Source organism: Strongylocentrotus purpuratus, unplaced genomic scaffold (genome assembly GCF_000002235.5).
Source record: "Strongylocentrotus purpuratus isolate Spur 01 unplaced genomic scaffold, Spur_5.0 spur5_contig_868, whole genome shotgun sequence".
Classification (NCBI taxonomy): domain Eukaryota; kingdom Metazoa; phylum Echinodermata; class Echinoidea; order Camarodonta; family Strongylocentrotidae; genus Strongylocentrotus; species Strongylocentrotus purpuratus.
The window spans coordinates 113,007-132,203 of NW_022145577.1; the positions used below are offsets into that span (position 1 = coordinate 113,007).

At 36.9% G+C, this 19,197-nt stretch overlaps 1 protein-coding gene across 4 annotated transcripts in view; it reads right to left on the bottom strand.

Annotated features, from left to right (window-relative positions):
- Nucleotides 1–14,503, bottom strand: part of LOC115918380 (rho GTPase-activating protein 21-like) — a 68,902-nt gene extending 54,399 nt beyond the window's left edge. For all 4 annotated transcript variants that reach the window (XM_030975904.1, XM_030975919.1, XM_030975908.1 and 1 more), the window contains exon 1: nucleotides 13,914–14,503. In XM_030975904.1, the coding sequence (XP_030831764.1) occupies nucleotides 13,914–14,090 (177 nt within the window). In that variant the 5' untranslated portion in view covers nucleotides 14,091–14,503. The remainder of the gene's footprint in view (nucleotides 1–13,913) is intronic.
- Between the last annotated feature and the right edge of the window lie 4,694 nt (nucleotides 14,504–19,197).

A 19,197-nucleotide genomic window follows, 5' to 3' on the forward strand; every position in this document is an offset into this window, starting at 1 on the left:
ATATTTGCTTGACTGTGTTCCACGAGTCTGGATCGCATTCTAAGCCCATCTTGGCATGCCAATCAAAAAGCTGACATATTTTATTGGTTTGACCCTCTATATGAACTATTTCAAGATGTGCTACAAGGCTACAGCAAGGAAGTCTCCCCCATTCATATCTAATGAAAAAATGAATATTTACATAAATTTTCTCAATATAATAATATGTTAAAATCTGAACAGATCATTGATAATATTCAGAGTATATTTTTATTGATTTGAAATTGCTCATTGAAATCAATCATTTTTACAACGGCATTGGTCATTATTCTTTACTTATTTTCTGTTATATGTATTGATGTTTTTGATGATGTTTATATTGTTCCAAGTATAGTTTCTATCTTCATATATGTTGCATTTGTTTACAGGGCCCCCTGGAAAACAGTACTGTTATTACTGACGGGGCTACCCTGTTGAAATAAAACGGAATAAATAAATAAATAAATAAATAAATAAATAAATATATAACTACATTGATAGGAGAGTATTAAAGGTTTGAGTAACAAGGTCAAGTTTAACCTGTCATAATAAATCAAAACAAACCTTTATACCATGTATTTTTTCCTTTAATGGGAACTACTACATACAAGTTTTTATAAACTTTTTTGTAGTTTCCGTTTTTTTCTCTTACTATGTATATTTGCCATTCTTGTATATATTATAATATTGTTTTTATGCTTGAGAAAAATTAATAAACTAAACTGAACTGAACTGAACTGAACTAAACACACTCAAGTAAAAGTATCAAGAAGTTAGTGTACTGAAATGCAATGATGCAAGCATTTATAGCATGCCCTTAATTCTGTCCCTTAACAATATGCCATTTTCTTGTATAAAGTATAAGTTTAACTTTTAATATGTCTATATTTTTGTCTTCCTATTTCAGCAGAGCGTAAGTTCCTGTGTGGTTTATAAAGGGGTATGAAGGGGGTAGGAAGGGGGTAAGGAAGGGGCTAGGGCCAGTAGGGTAGTGATAGGATGATATGGTCAGATAGAATGCCTAGACGTCACCCTTCCTCTTGAAGAAAGAGATTTCAATTCAGGCTCTCAATATTGTACGTAGTGCACCTGCAAGAAACAGTTATTATAGGACATACATGCAGAGTAAAAAATAATTTTATTTAGCACCAGGAATAATTTTCCTGGTATCGCATCGCAATTTGCTATGCATTTTTGCATGACTGCTATACAAAATATCTTTTGTGTAGCAGTTTTCTTCCATAGAAATGTACAGAATTTCATTTGAAATATTTATCCATCGGCTGAAATTGCTAATCAAAAAATTTGAGGAAAATTATTCCCTGAGCACTATCCTTTTGTTTTTAATAATAACAAATATAAGATTCCACAAACGAGCCTTGACTAGGGCATCCATCTTGCATGTTCATAATCAATATATTTGGCATCAAAATGTTGTCAATTTCATAAGTGGTTCTAATTCACAGGTTGTGTGGAATGTGTGACATCATTTAATCAAAATATTGAATTTTTCAGCTTCTGAACTTTCCTCTTTTTTTTAATGCCTATCAAAAACAATCAGCAATAGTACATTACATAATATTACAAAAGTTGGTTTTACAATTTCATTATCATGCTTCCTATTTCTTTGAAGGTTGAAAATTTGACAAGGTCTTTAATACCAGTATCTCTTGATGTACAAGCAGGTTGATCAATTTTCTTTACTTTAGTAATTTTTTGTCAACTTAACACCCACTATATTCCATAAGATGTCACACACAGGTATTTCAAAAAGTGAGAAGAGAATCACATGCATATTATGACAGCTATTACATGTATGTCTTTACATGTACGTAGGTGTATGGTGTAGATTTCACAGACAGTTTTGAGAAACTGAGTCACAGGTTAACTCTATCAGACTTTTCAAACTCATTTATCCAATGATGTGTCAATAGCCACGTTCACACTTCAGAATCTTCTGGAACTTAGACAGTTTCCTATAAGATAGGCAATGGAAGGTTCCTACATTATCAATTCACACTACTCAATCTTCAAGAATATTCACAATCCAGGCAATACAGCTGCAAATTATAAAGACAATTGATCCATTTGCATGAGCCGACAATGGTTCCCAAGTTGCCATACATTGTACATATTCTTGCTGAAATATCTTTGCTAGCTTTCACATAAAATAAATGAATGTCATCAGAATGTACCAGGGAACCAAATACATTCAATCAGACATGTAGGAATATTCCCTTGAATTGTGAAGTATTTGTTCTGGCCAACACATCTGTATTTGGCATCTCTCTCAATCCTTAACCCATACACCCACCTCATATGACATCATTGCTTAAATTCAATTAAAGGGCTTAGGATCAAAGGGGGAGGGGTAGAAGTTGGGGGGGGGGGTAAAGAGTTTCATGTACATTGTACAGGCTGTGAAAGAGAGAGGGGGTAGAGCTGAAGCAAGTAAGCAAAACTAAATTAAACAGAACCAAATCCTCCCTGATTTTACATTCTCAGCAATAATTCACATTGTAACATGATCAATGTTGGTGGATGAGTCAAATTAAATTCATAATCAAGACATTTTCAAGTTGCTAAAGATCACTATCTGCAGATAATAATGCAAATACTTGCATAGATCTACATGTACATGAACATGTCTAGATGTCAATTGACATGTATTAAAAAAGAAGAAACAAAACAATCCCATATCTTTGATCCGATGGCTAATTTTGTCTCAAAACTGTTTAAAGTCAAATTAATTATACCTCAAAGAGAAATCCTGAACTAGTCTGGCCTGGCCTGCACAGAACTACAGATGGCGATATTTCACTTCATTCATTAATTGCACTGAACACTATGACCTGACATACATTGTACATGATCATCATTCTAATACATGATATCACAATGTAAAGCTCTGCTGATTATGAGTTAGGACCATTTTGCATAAAAACATCAAGTTCAGACATCGATATACATTTACAGTATGAAAGTGTACATGTACATTACATGTATCTCCTAACACTGATCACATTTTTTTATACACCGTTGGTCCAATACAATAAATAACCCAATAGTGGTCCTTGGCATTTCCATTTTATTATTATTTGTTGAGAAAGAAGTCTCCATGTACATCATGTACAGTCATGATTTGTAAAAATTATTCTCTTATCCACAGAAGCTTTTTAATTGTTCTTGTTGATACACTTATAAGGCAAGATTTTAAAAGGAGAGGGGCAGTACTCTGTATCTTTCAAGCTCTTTTCAATACCCTTCATCTCCTGTATATCATTATCTTCCCCTTGACTTGGACAGTTGGACCGTAGCTACCGAACAGCATGAGAGTAAGGCCTTTGTCTTCTAACAGCGCCCTAATGAGACGACCATACAGCAGTTTGTCACATCGAGTCACATTAATGCTAATGAAGTTTGGCATGTTCCCAACACATTAATTTAGCCCCATGCTCCAGGGGCCGGCTGTATCTAAACTCAAAGGTTACTTCATGATGAGCACATTCTCATAACAGTTATGTCTCTAGTGAATGATGTGCTTAATGTGTTACACATGACAGCGTTTGTGCATACAAATTGCCTGCTATTAGATGTACATTATAACAGCATGTTTTACTAACATATTGCTTCATATTCATTAATGTCCCCTCATTGAGCAGGCCAGCAGGGGCTATACATTTTGTCGCTGTTTTCACGAAGTGACGGTAGTGAAAAAAAATTGCATTCACTTTGCGTTACGATTTTCCTCACTACCGTCACTTCGTGAAAATAGGGACGATTTGTAGTAATAAACTATTATATTCGGCCAGAATTTATTATACTTCACTTGTTCACTACCATGTATCAGCACACTCATCATTTTCTGGAAGTCCAGAGTCACAATTGCCAAGGACCACTGACCAGTTTCTCTCTCATTTTTCTGCTTCTATTAAAACCAACATAATATTAGGGTCGTTTTCCCCTTTAATGGTATCAAGCTCTGTATTCAATGCATTAAATCAAATGACACAGGGTTTTGAGGTACAATTCGTCGCTGTTTTCACGAAGTGACGGTAGTAAAAAAAAAATTGCATTCACTTTGCGTTACGATTTTCCTCACTACTGTCACTTCGTGAAAATAGGGACGATTTGTAGTAATAAACTAAAAAATATGCTGTTGTCAGAAGGAGTATCTTTCAGCATAAACACATCAATAACCAAAAAATATTTTCATTTTGTATTTTCCATCATATCTTTCTTTAATCGCAACAAGAGAATGATATAAATTTATTCATAGAATACAGTAATAATGTAGTGATACACTTTCAGAAAATGAGAGTAAATTGAGGTGGACTGTCTCAATCAACCCTAGATCATTCTGGCCAGTGTTTATCATCTTAATCTGCCCACGTCAAGGGAAACATCAATCTCAAGATATTCCTCTCTCACTTGGCCCCAGACTCTACCAACTTCCCTCCTCAGACAGAGTGTGTTCACTATCTCCACAGAACAGATTTATAGCAAATGTGTCTTCCCTCCATCCAACACTCACAAGGGCAATGTTCACACACACACAAGGGCAGTGTTCACACTCACAGGGGCAGTGTTCACACAATAGGTTACCGGTATTCAACATTTATCATTATTAAAGTGAAGGTTGAGTTCTGGGAAGAGGTGAAAAATAATTTGTGAGCATTACTCATTCTTATTATGCAAGTGTGGAAGAATATCAGTTAAGACATGTTCCCTGAAAAGCATGGCTCTTCAAATGCCTTCAAATTCTAAATATGCATGTAACATCGTAAATATCGGGGGGCCGGCTTTTTACGCCACGTGTTCGTGTAGTCCCATATACATCTTTCTGTGCAAGTGTTTGTAACTTTACCAAGACTTGGCCAAATTTCTTATCATTTTGATGATTCCAGAACCTTGCAATACACACAAATTCTTATATGCTAGATGATCAACCTTTCCTGGTCGGTTCCACACCGTTTCTTTCACAATGCAATCGCATGACCAGAACTCAACTTCATCTTTAAGAGTGGTGTATATCACAAGAAAACTGTGAAAGTTTGAATCAAAGACAATAGAGTTAGAATATTCAGAACTTTAAAAAGTTAATAATTAATTAAGGAAATCTCCTATTGGCAATTTGTTCATACATGTATGCAATTTTATGTAGACTCCTCAGAGCATGAAGGATATTGATAAAGTTTACCACATCCTAGCTCTGAGCAGAGATGGGTAGACAACGTCTTCAGCTCCATCGATTCTCCTGCTCATACATAAAAATTCAAAGTATTATAATGTTTTTTCTTCTTCTTCATATATTGCTTTATGTCTATCCATTTGTATCTTGAGCAAAGACACAGTAGAGAGGATTTACAGGGAGAAATATGAAAATTATGATGTTTTATATATAACGAACAGCCGGCCTACATTGTACATGACGGTCTTCCATGGCAACACTAAACTGTACACTAAATGTACTGTCTGTCCATGAGCATGTATTTACATGTACTCAATCACCCAAATTTGCTAATTTCCATTTTTTTGTTCATGTAAGAACTCCATGTACATTGTATGAACACAGCTGTATTCACACTGTGATGGATTTAAACTTATCAAGGAATCATCCTCATTCTCCTAGGCAGAAAGTATTCCGTCTGAGGAATAATCCGTTTGTAAGCGTTTAATTGGCGGCAGACTTCCTACAAACTATATAAATAGCATACATGTGGACATTAAGACTAGATATATTCTGATAATACTACAAATCAAGCCTACAGTAATTGTAAACATCTACATGTACAGTTTATCATCTTCTTAAATCACCCATTTATTCATGCATACAATGTACATGTTGTTTGGAATTGGAAGTAAAGTACATGGCAAAAGATTTTTCATCTGTTTCTCTTGCAGGGGTGGGGCACAATTCAAAATAAAAAGTAAGAAAGAAGTTGGAATAACGGAGTACAAGCCAAGATGGCAGTATAAAGTCAAACATGAACAATTAGAAGCCTCTCTCTGCAATAAGAAGAGCAAGGCTCCCCATTGTAGTGCATGCATAGCTGAGCACAGAGGGACTTTTAATGCTTCATTAAATATGATAATAACTATGGAGTCAATGAATACTCGGGACAGACAGTTACACACTGAAGCCATGCTACAATAGAGGAATATTATACAGTGATCCCAAAGAATTTTTTCTTTTTATACTTGTATGTTTAACAATAGATGTACCAGTAGTGTGTATTTCATTCCCAACTTGATATAGTGACAACTGTGACATACATGTATTTATCATTCCTCCAAAATGTGCTAAAGCTTAAATGATAGATTTCCAATTAACATTTTTCCTTTTGTCTCTTTGATAGGAGATCAATATAAGCAGGTCAGTGTATACTATCACTGGTATCCTTTCTCTATTGAAACTACAATGTATAGGCCTGATGCTTATTATGTACCCTTGAGTATAAAGGATTATCTAACTGATCAATCTTCATAATCTAATTGAGTCCTTCAAGAAAATGTGGTGTACATTGTCTCGTTGCTTATCTATTACGAGCGTTATGTGCAAGCATACGTGTAGCCCAGGCCTTCTCAACTGGCGGCGCACGCGCCACTTGTGGCACTTGCGATCTGTCGGAGTGGCGCGCGACTGTCGCAACAACAAAACAAAAAACAGAAAGAAAGAAAATATATATTTTAGAATTAAATACTCAGCTAAATCAAGAAGTTGCAGTCGAATTTGAGCCAAAAATACCTGCTTAAGAAACAGGAAGAAAGGGGAATTAATAGTTTTAACCATTTTATACGAATCTAAACCTAAGGTCTGAACAACAATTAGCTTACGATGGGATACCAATTTTAACATTGCCAATCTCTGGAAACATGTTGTTTTTGTTTGTTTGATTTTCACTTTATTTTGACATTTCCAGGGTTTATTGCACACAAAAAACTACATATAAATATACCTCCAGTGTAATTGCACCCAGGAATTGTACTAATTTTGTTCACATCAATATGGAATTATGCTCGATTATATTGTGGAATGAAATGGTGCTAAAAATGCCCCATTTGGGCCTTTAGAAAGCCCTAAATCCACCAGCTTCAGGGGGCTCTGCCCCCTGCTACCCCCCGTTAGGGCTTTGCCCCTGGACCCCACCCATTTTCGGCTCGGTCGCTACGCTCATTCCCAGCACAGTCAATCATACAGGGTGGCACTTCAACTACAAAATCTTTTCGTTTTGGCACTCCTAATAAACTAGTTGAGAAGGCCTGGTGTAGCCTGTAGGGCCTCTGTATCATTTGTATCTTAAATAACAACCTTTATTCCCATACAGTTGTAATAATTAATTTTCAGTTCGTCGGCTATACAGTACAACTACAAAGCTCTGAATCTGTGTTATCAATGTACACAGGTAAACAAATTGTTGGGACCTACATAATTATGTTCATGGTAGATACACACGTACTGTATGCTAATGCTATGAAAAACACATTTCTATAAATGAAATATATTGGAGAAAACATGCATTCATGATGCTGCAAGCAGACATCACATGTACATGTAGGCCTACTCTAGCATGTACATTACAAACTTACATGTAAATAACTAAATTGAGACATTTGGATAATAGTCGATGAAGTACAGTACATGTAAATGTACACTGTACATGTCAAAGGGCAATAAACACACCACCAATCTCCATCTACTGACTGTACCTTCACTGGGAAACTTCTCATTGTAGAAAAATGCTTTATATGGGCTGAGATGAATTGACTCTCTGTGGCTCTGAGAGAAAGTCCAATAAACGAATTAGGATGAGAGGGCTAGTAACTGGTACCTGCTGATTCTTAGTAAGACTCTGAATGACTTTCATGGTCTATTTCACAGACTCTCTTGTCCTCTAAATACACATCAAAGATTAAATGGTGAATACGCAGTGCAGGCAAAGATGGTGGCCTATGATACAATGTATTAAGAACATGTACTGTACATGTACAGGTTTCATGCGCTCATTTACTCATGTTCATAATTTTGAAAAATTAATATGAAATGTGAAGAAAACAAGCATTTTGATTCTCAGTTTTGAAAATTGCAAAACATATTTCAGAGACATGTACAGGGTGTACATGTACATGTTTACTCTACAGCTACATGTGTACATGTAAATTGTAATGTAGCTCTGCATGTGTACATTACATCATATAGAATCTACATGTTCATGTACTGAAGATGCTAGGCATTTTATGTATGATACTAGACATGAAAAACTACATGCACAAGTTTGACAAGTTGGCCAGTCTTACAGGCCTATCTTGGTGTACATTCCTCTGTATAAAGGAAACTGAATTTCAAATGGGATCATATTGATTCACTATACAGTGTACAGTGCAATCAATACAAGTAATTGAGTGATCTCTGCAAGGCTGATGGTCAGTCTATAGACTTACAAGACTGACATTGTGTATGTAGGTCCAACAGATAGCGCTAGCAGTAGCTCTATTCAGGAACACTACAATAGGAACAATCTAAGTGTGTTATGTTTCCTTTATTATCTCATCTCACTCAAATGTATACCGAGGTGGAAGGCCAGGGGGTTGGCACTGTTTGGTGGGATCTGCCTTATAGTAACCTTGGCATATCTTTCATTCAAAGGACATTGGTAACTATTGGGATTACAATGCACATGTACAATAATCACATGTACAATAATCACATGTACATGTACTATGTACAAAACTGCATGTGTTAAGTATATAGCAAGGAGGGGTTGTATTTGAGTCTGAGATGTGCATAGTGTGTACAAAGTTTCATGCCGGCTGCCATCTCAGATGCCGTGCTTGTAAATAGCATGTACCTACTGTACATACGTACACATATATTGTGAAATAACTTCACCTACATGATTGTAGCTGTACAATAAAGACAATAAGCTAATTGCAATCTTCACTCTCCTTTCCATCCATGTAATAAAAAACTACAATGTCCATTGTTTGTAAACAAAACAGAGCTCCCTGGATTGAAGTGGCCCTACAATGTGGGGTCTGTATTCATGTGTGTGTGTGTGTGTACCGTGTGGTTTGTGCAATGTGAGCTGAATATCAACTGCACACATACACACAACTCCTAGAGCACACACATGTAATCATGGGCTGTGCATAATGTACAAAGACCTAACCACATAATCCCAGGGCATACATGCTGTGTCTGTGCATTGGGTGAGAAGCTGACCTTGAACTGAATTCTTGAGGACAAGGTCACCCAATCAAGCATTGTGACATCATCAACCAAATGATTGTGTCAGAAACAATAGACCAGAGAGAGAGACAGAGAGAGAGAGGGGGGGGGGCATTGGAGAGGTGAAGTCTCACTCTATATTTTGTTTCAGTGCATACTGAACTACTGTGAAGGTACAGTGTATGCCCAAAGAGTGCTGGTATCTCTTTGGCATGCCTAGATACATGTACTTTTACTATTTGGCAATACCTGTATGGATAGACAACTTTGTGAATGAGATCAGAAAGAGTTGATAGTTTGAGCCCTCTGGCTCTATCACCCGATATCCCCTTCAATATTGACTTGGAAATCAATACCTAAAGAAGTTCATTCACCCGGCCTACCTACAGTACATGTACATACTTCAATTAAACTCCCAGTTATATAGCCTCTGTTTATAGACAAGTACAAGTTCAACCAGATCCAGTACAGAGGCAGAGTCAGCTCATTATGATAGGGGGTAGAACCAGGGAAAAAAGTAATATTTATTTTCCAGGGGCTACTTTTCAAGCTTGCCTGCATGAAAATAACATTCTAAAATTTGTTTTGCATTGAACTCTATGCAAATTTACTGGGGCTCTTTCGCCCCTAGCCCCCGTGTATTTTTTTCATTGGCTAGAACCCTAGCTAAAATTGTACTATCTACTATTCCTTAGGCTTACAGTGTAGTTCATCATTTCATTTTCATCCCAAGTAGTATTACCAACTACCCCATATGCAGAAAGAACTTGAGCATGAAATTGCAATTAGTTGAGGCAGCCATTCCATACTGGTGAAGTCAAATCATGCTGGCTTAGCACACCATGCTGAACCAAAGAGATGTTGTTGGTCTTGCATTCAGGTGTACTATGTTTATCCATCTCCCACTGTCAATGCACATCTAATAATAAGAGTAATACCAATAGCATTTAGCTCTCCTTGAAGTAATTAAGCATGACCGAGACTACACATGTGTGCCTGTTTAAAATACGACATGTATTTGTTGAACAAATAATTTACAGGTGCCTGGAAGTCAGGCTAAATGATTATCAATTTATGAAATATCTTTCACAGTATGGTGCTGAGTGGTTAACTGCATTCTGTATTTCAGACCAAATTACACTCAGTCCATCACATTCACCTACTCAACTCAACAGTGTGAGTGTACAAGACCACCAACATCACAACATGTTAGTATTTTTTTCTGGAATTCATTTAAAGGGAAGGTCCATCCTGATATTAAGTTCATTTTAATAAAAAAAGAAAGAAAAAAGAGAACAGATCAATGAAAGTTTGAGCTATATATATATATATATATATATATATATATATCTGATTAAAAATAAGAAAGTTATCAATTTTTGTAGGTGCGATCAATCAAACACAAATTAGCAACTCTGTGACGTATCTTGCGAGCTCCCCTCCCATTCGCTATGTATATGTACTACTAAAATATCAGATGTTTCTATTTTTACTCTTAGAAAGAAAATTTCCAATCATACATTCACCCTAAATCTAATTTTTGCAAATTTGTTTTTGTATACAACCCCTGTATGAAAACAAATCTATCCAATCATCAATAACAAAGAAAATGAAAGTTTATTCAGGTTTCTATACCAAGCAAATGGGACAGGAGCTCACAATATTTGTCTGCTTCTATTAAAACCAACTTACTATCAGGTTGGCCTCCCCCTTTAAAAAAAAAAGGAGAAATGACAAAAGCATGTACACCCATGTATGGTGCGTAAGAATAACTTTGTTGTCCTACTTTTTGATAATTCTTGCAATCTTATTCTGAGTATATGGTTGGTGTGGCATGACAGGACCTCTTTTGTCTGCTTTTCACATGTCCTTTCAAACTTCTGTGAATCTCATTTACAATGAGAACTGGCTTGGACCGTATGTCTGTCTGTAGACTCCCCAATGCAGCCAGCGCTCCACTCTCCAGAGTACAGCTTGCTTGTGTCACCTAACGGTACCCAGGATGAAATTAGATTACCTAGTACCTACACTGTACATATTCCCACTCATTCTCATCAAGCTAGTCTGGTTTTAAGGCTAGAGACTACCCTCCCCCCCCCCCTCCCCTCCTTTCCCCAATCACAATTCACATTGTACAGTATGTTCGTTCACTCTGGATTCTGGATACACCTGTACTGCACATGGAAAGTTAGCTATTAAACCATGACAGTATGCTTCTACACAACTGCTACTGGTCGAATAAATATCTTCACCTGGAAGTTATAATATATTATCCTTGTGCAAAATCAGTTTAAAACTTTCACAATAGCATGTTAAGCACTGATTCAACAAACAGCAAGATCAGTGAGCACATTTTTTTCTCCTAATTGCAATGTACACTGTACATGTAATTTCTCCATGCAACTAAAATATGACCATTATTGTAAACAGGAACTCATGTTTTATATTAATGAGAGAAACATAAATCAAGCTTTATCAAAATGTTGAAACTTGAAACCAAAAGTGAATATATATCACGGTCATTGATTTGTAATCAGAGCACACTTCCTTCAACCACAAAGAGAGGGAAACTGAATAATGTATACACGTGTGCATACAGTGCATTGTGCAAACTCCATAAATCAAAGGCCCAGTGAACATTGATGGCATTCATTCATATGTATAGGCGTACACCTCTTGATTACTGTACACGTTTGCCCTAACTTCATGTACACTGTACAGGGATATGTACTGTAGGCATGACTGTATGTTTGGTGAATGTACATTGGCCCAATTCATACAAGGAAGTCTAGCAATTAAAGTGTTTTGTTACATGTATTAAAGGAAGACAATGTCCTTGAGGTTGCATACATTTAACATACATGTACAGGTGTATACACATGTACATGTAACAATAAGCCTTGAAACCTTATCCACACAATCAAAATGGACCTTCATGTATAAAATGAAGTAGCATTTACCGAGGAAAAAGAAGAAGAATTCATTTAGCTTGAGCAGCCAACACAATCTTGCACAATTCTAAATGTTTCAACATGTATAACCGGATTTATTCATTTGATCAAAAAATGATATAACCATGGCTACATTAGTATTGGTCCTCTGGTTCTCTGGTATGATGGTATCACTATCCACTATCAATAGTAGTGAATGATCTAGATCTTTCATCCTTGGATAAAATACATTGTGCACTAGATGGAAAAGGGACCTTTTATGTACATGTATGTTGGAGGGCATTTACACTTTACAGCCTTATTCTCATGCCCCCTTTTCGATGACCAAGATACACACAATGCTACATGTATGAAAAGGAAAAGTCTACACTGTACAAATGTATGTCTATTTTTGAAAGTTATATGCATATTGTCTGTTAAATTACATGAATTACCCAAATAAATTACATGCATGTTGTACCGCAAATTCGTGTTAATTTGTTGCGTTTTCTGGGGTTTTTTTTTTTTTTAGGGGGGGGGGGAGGGATGGACATGAAATAAAGAGGAGTAGTTGTGTGGTTCAATGTACAGTGTTCTATGCTGATAAAGTAAAACAAAATATATTAATCTGAGATGAAATGAATATCATAGGCATGATAGCTTAGTGACGCATACAAAATTCTAACAAAATTACTTCAATAAATCTATTAAAGTTGTTTTACCTTGTATAAAGACACAACTCTTATAGTGGACAATCAATAGAATGAAATATAAATCAAATCTATCTAATAAATTGAATTATATTTAAACAATAGTTGAATTAGATTACAGTGTCTTGTGTACAGTGACAGGTACACGTACCGGTATGCATAGTGTACATATCCTGGTTGACAATTCAACGTAGGTACAGTACAAGCCAATGACTCAGACAGGGAGTGGATAATTAAACGTGAGTGTGTTTGCACAAACCAAATTAATTATTCAATGTTTACGTGCAGGTCTGCTATTAAAGCTCTGCTATTAAAGCTCAGATTTGAAGTTTGAACTTTGAACATGTACAGTACATTGTACCTAATGAAAGAATGCATGTCATCCCAAACACATGAAGTATGAAAACAAACAATGTCAAAATGGGTCTATAATATGCAATCAAAATAACACAATAGTGTACACATTATTTGTACAAACACCCAAGGCTATTGAATGCTCGTACTACATTGTCAACTATTAAACAATTGTTTTTCATTTTTCCATTTCTGTTTGGTGTTTTGTATGACTTGTGTGCATAACAAAGGTGATTTATTTGCTGTACATGTACATAAATGTTAACTTATGTTATCCTCAAAATGTACATTGTGTGTACTTGTATTAAATGTACATGAATTGAATACTTAATAATTGATCAAGGAAAATATTTCAGTATTTTAAAACAAGTGAGACATTAATTTGCCCAGGCTACTTTGTTAGGTTTTTTTTCCTAAATTCCTGAGCTACACATGATTCATAGCTCTCTGCCTTAATTTGTTTTTCTCTCACTATATTCTACACTGATGTACACCCTGTGTGATGACTTTTAGAGCAACACATCATCTTCAGATAAACTTTGTCCAACATTTTGAGGAAAGTTTGAGTTGTTTTAGGCAGCGATTTACAAAAATACCAAGAGAGGACAGGTACATGTATGCGCTCTCACATTGCCTGGCGAAAATCATCCACAACAACAACAACAAGCTCACCCTGAAATAGAAGACTGGGTTTGAATCTTGGGTGCTTTCTTCCTTCTTCTCCTCCGGATAACACACCGTCAACACTGTGTTCGTATCTTGTCTGTTAGATTTGGCCTGGATTAATGTTCCAAATTGGATCCTAAGAAGAGTCTGGTATCGAGTCACAGGGATCTGAGAGGACTCCATGTCCACGTCTCCACCATCTCCCTTTACAGAGAATCTATTATGAAGAGTCCCGCATCAAACTACAACTTCACCAAACAACAAGCACACGTAGTGCTCACCGTCTACGTCTCAGAGGTAGAACACACAATAAAAGGAGTTTGCTGATCCAACCGACCCAAACTTCTCCTTTATTTTCTTTCCTTGACTCCGGTAATGAACGACCTTTGGAATGTGTGCGCCTAGATGATTGATGTAGTAAGGGGGTTTCAGGCCAACTGGTGGGAGTACGCTGATTCGGTAATGCCTAAAGCACATGTCATATCGCTACAGGACCTGTAAACATAGTTCTCCCTCTTAGAAAACAATTGATGAAAATAGTTAGTAGCTTGAGCACCCCTGTGTGCTCTCCACTCCAATCGCTTGGGACTCCTTAACTTCCTTTACAATCCACGCATGCCAGCACCGCAGGAAGTTCTTATTTTCCATTAATTTCTATTTCTTGTCTTGAAGAATTTCCGTGTAATAGAGAGCCGTGTCATGAGAAAGGGAAGTGGACTTCCTAGCGAGGTATATCCTGCCTCTATCATCAATAACATCTCTTTTTCAAATGGCTCGACCCTCCTGATTAAGTCCAATCTTTAAATGTTTAAGCTACTTTTCTGTGATTGAAGTAAGCCTTATTATGGTTTAGTTGCTTTGTTGTTAGTTTGAATAGATTTTTTCTATCAATCATAAGAAGATTTGAAAACCTGTAACTAATGACCTGTGAATAACCCCTAAGAACAGGGTCAGTCTAGATGCTCACAATATCTACAATGTGTCACAAAACAAGGACTTGTTAACCGCGACAGACAGGATGCTGGTATACAATGTACACGTACATGTACATGTAAAGCACAAGCAATTTGCAAACTTTTTTTTTAAACCAAAATAAATCAATGATTCAGATTTATTATTTTAAAGCTCCAAATAGTCATCAATTATCACTTGTACAAAAAGGAACTGATATTTATGAGCTCGACGTACTGTATGAAGACTTAATACTTTACATGTACCTGTACCTGTACATGTACATGTACATGTAATGTACAGGAATTTCAGCTGAGGGTCTGTATTACGTACGATGTACATGTACATGTTCATATTTATAGACTACATGTTACTCACATTGAGTGATTGACCACACCGCTCTATTGGATCATGGACCTACATGAACTACAAAGAAGATACAGGCTTGATATTCAGACAGGATTGTAGAATAAAACCACAGTAGTCTATTAGTAGATACATGGCTGGACCACTGTCAGTCACTGCATATGGCACAGTGTCTGAACTGCATAGACTACATTAAAAACGCTTTACTTCAGACAAAGTGAAAATCTTGTATGCATCAAATTATAGAGTCTGTATGAGCAGACTACAGATTGTCTTGACTGCATCATTCATGTGCAGTATTAGTAAGCATGTGGAAATAATCTATTATTCAGACAGAATGTGATTAAAATCATTTTCCTCTTGATAAGATGCAGTGTTTAAGATGGTCATGATAGCCCAGATTGCAGAATCTCAATTATTTCTCTCCCAGGGTACTGTTCATGAATTTGTCCATCTAAAGGTGTTTTTTTTTAAATAAACAATAAGTCTTAAAAGTTAAAACCATACATGTACATGTATGTTCATTCAAATTTGGCCTATTCTTCAGTATGTACAGTGTCCATTAATACAGGTTATTTGTTTACAGTTTAAAAACGAATGTGTTGGCGCCCTTGTGGTTCCAAACAGACAATACACTATAGCCAGGCCTACAATTGTACATGTACATGTACATACATGTATACAGGACACGTTTTTAGGTTTTTATGATTTATAAAGGTGATGGACACTAAAATCAGGAATTTTTACGGGGCATACTATATTAATGAAGAATTGTTTTGGTATCATTAATCACAACGGATAATAAACAGAGCGAGACAATGGTCACACCCTACTGATATGTATGAATGAAAAGCCCTCAGGCCTTCACCTATAATGGGTTGAATTAAAGGTTAATGTCCCATCATATCTTAGCAATTCACTGGTCTATGACCAGGTTACCCTTCCATATAATCCACTGTCACAAGATAGTAGGCGCATTTCAAATACCTCATTTAGAAAAAAAATTGCAATGTTTTGCGCTCCCGTTTACTCTTGTGCGGAAACATCACTGACTGAAAAGGTTATCCTGCACATGTAGTTTAGCACCTTGGGCACCTGGACAGGGGATAAGCATGCTTTTTGAAACTTACATGTAAAAGTTTGCTTTAAACTGCAAGCAATCTTATGTTAAATGTAATATCTATCTATATTATTAATACACAAAATCGCCGCGGGGGTCCAAAACGGGCCAAAACAGTTCCTCAAAAACGTCTTTCCCCGACCGCGCCCGCCTCCGCTGGGGCGCGGGGACAGCGGCACAATTACACGAGGCCTGTCTCCCGTAACCCGCATGCCACGTCGACCCCGCGATCGACGTCCATGCCGTTAAACGCGTTTTCGGGGTTCCGGGGAGGACGGGCGGACGAGAGCACTGCGGGCGTGGTGGATTGCAAGGAGGCGTCGAACCTGTGAGAGCGAGTCGGGAAGGTGTGCATCCGCCCTCTGTGCAATCAACAAAGAGACACACAGCGGACGAGAATCCACTTCTGTCAATGGGTGTAGCACATCACGTAGTAACGGGTGTGACTTACCCCGAGTTTAGGCCTCTTGCTATAGGATACGCTATGTAGCATGTAAGAGAAATACACATTAACAGATGACTCACCCGGTGAGGGGATGTAAAAATGCACGCTCTCACGGGTTGGGCTTACCCGTGTTATGCGTCTTTTTATATATGCTTTGTAGGCCAGCCGGACCTGCTGCGTGTACGAACGTACGTGTATAATGTATGCGATGATTCTACGCTCACCGTCACACGCACAGCTCAGTCGCTTCGTCTTTGATTCTATGATGATTGCCGTGATTTATATATAGTTTACGTGAATAGAGGTATGCAAGTAGGGTTACTTTGGTATTATCCTGTTCATGTTTACTGAATTTTGAAGATCATTCTTCAAAGTAAAGTTTTCACAAGAAATTCATCGTAACTGACAGTTCAGTTGCAAGCTAGCTGCCGTGAGGCACGGGCAGTGCAGTGCGCCACTGCTGCCGAGCACTGCCGGAACTGTGACTGTGTGTGAGGTGAGGTGAGCTGAGCTGAGCTATTATAGAGTAGACTCGACACCATTTTGAAATTGCTCTTATTGCCCCTATTTCAATATAGTTTCGTGACTATAGAGGTATGAAACCTGAGCTTAGATTGTGATTATTCTGTCCATGTATAGTTGTATGCTGAATTTCGATAATCATTTTTCAAAGTAAAGTTTTCACAACAAAATCAGACGGTCGTTTAAAAACATAGCCATTGGCATTGTCTATAGCTGGATAGAATACTTAAACTATGATACAGTTCCTTCATCAAATCAATGCATTAAAATGGGTATTACGGTGCGCCATTCATGGTCAAACAGCGTTATAAAAATCGTCTAGATTCTAGGCCTAGACCTTATATAAAAATAATCAAATTTTATTTTCGATAGCACATAGGGTCTAGGCCTCTTTCTATTTTCCATTTAAAAATTTTGCGCGCGCACTGACGTGCGGACGTACACGCACACGCGTGTTTTTTTACCTGAAACTAACTGGACTGATATTGACCTTAATCATGATAAATATGAATAAGAAATACCTTTTGGTTATGAAGATATGATCATGGGTTGATTTTCAGATAATTTCACAAAATGGCGCCCTGATGACGTCATCAGTCAAGGTCAAGGTTAAAAACCTTACCGTGTTTTGTCCATACATGTATGCCTATTCATACGTGTGTCAAATTTCAAGGTATTTGATTGAACCATTTCAAAGTTATCTTGTTAACAAAAAAGTGGGTAGAATTAAGAAAAATAAATAAAGGCGATTTTAACAAAATTATAAGGTGGTCTGTATTAGATACAGCCCACCTGATAATAATTAAACATTTTTATATGGCACATAACACATAGGCAAAATTGCATGTCTCTATGCACTTTAAGAAAAGAAAAAAACAATGCACTGAGTTCAGGATTCTGATTATTTATGAAGTGGTGAAGAGATATGTTTGCAGAGATTTGATAAAGGTTTTATAGGATCCTGTGCTGTTCAGATGTTCAGGCAACTTGTTCCACAAAAAAGCGGCTACATATGAAAAGGACCTTTCCCTGTATGATTTTGTCATTGTTTGTGGAACACAAAGCAGGGACTTGGAACTGGATGATAAATGATGGTATTAGTATTACCATTGAACCTTCCTTGTTCATTCACAGATGTAGCTGAGATGTTTACTTGAAATGTTACACCCCTTCCTTTTCCTGCTATTACAGGATAGCACAACCTCCTATACTCTATAGTATTTGATAGGTCATGGAAAATCACAAGGTACAATAACATGCTTACCTGGAATCCAGGGGTGTTTTTAATGAAATATCATTTCATCTCTTATTTCAGGGACATACACCTTCCAATTGGTCTTCGCAACAAATACATAATCCATTATGATGCATCATACAACTTGTGAATCTGCACAGGCAACCAAAATAAAGCTAACTTTAAATACACATTGTTGGCCTACAGTGTACACTGTAATGTATTGCAGTGTTGGTGTCACCTACAATGTATTACATGTAGGTTTCCTATAATTTTGATGTTTGCTTTTCTATTGTACAAAACCTGTAATTCGGCTTTCGAGCCATGATTGATTTTTATTTCAATAAACCATTACTACTACAGTACTACTACTTCATGTACCTACCAAATACACACATACAAGTTCACCATACAGTACATACACAGTTCATGTTCATTGTACATGTAGGGCCTTCAAGTTCATAGTGTATGAAAGTCTTGAAAGTGTGACTTGGCAACTACGGTAGACTAAAATGTGCTCTTCCAAATCCAATCCAATACAGGAAGCCCCTTCAAATCTTAAATTCAGATCTAGTCAGCACTGACAGCAGATGAGTTAATCCTATTTAATCCCGCTTAATCCCAGATTAGACATTGCTTAAAAATGATGTGG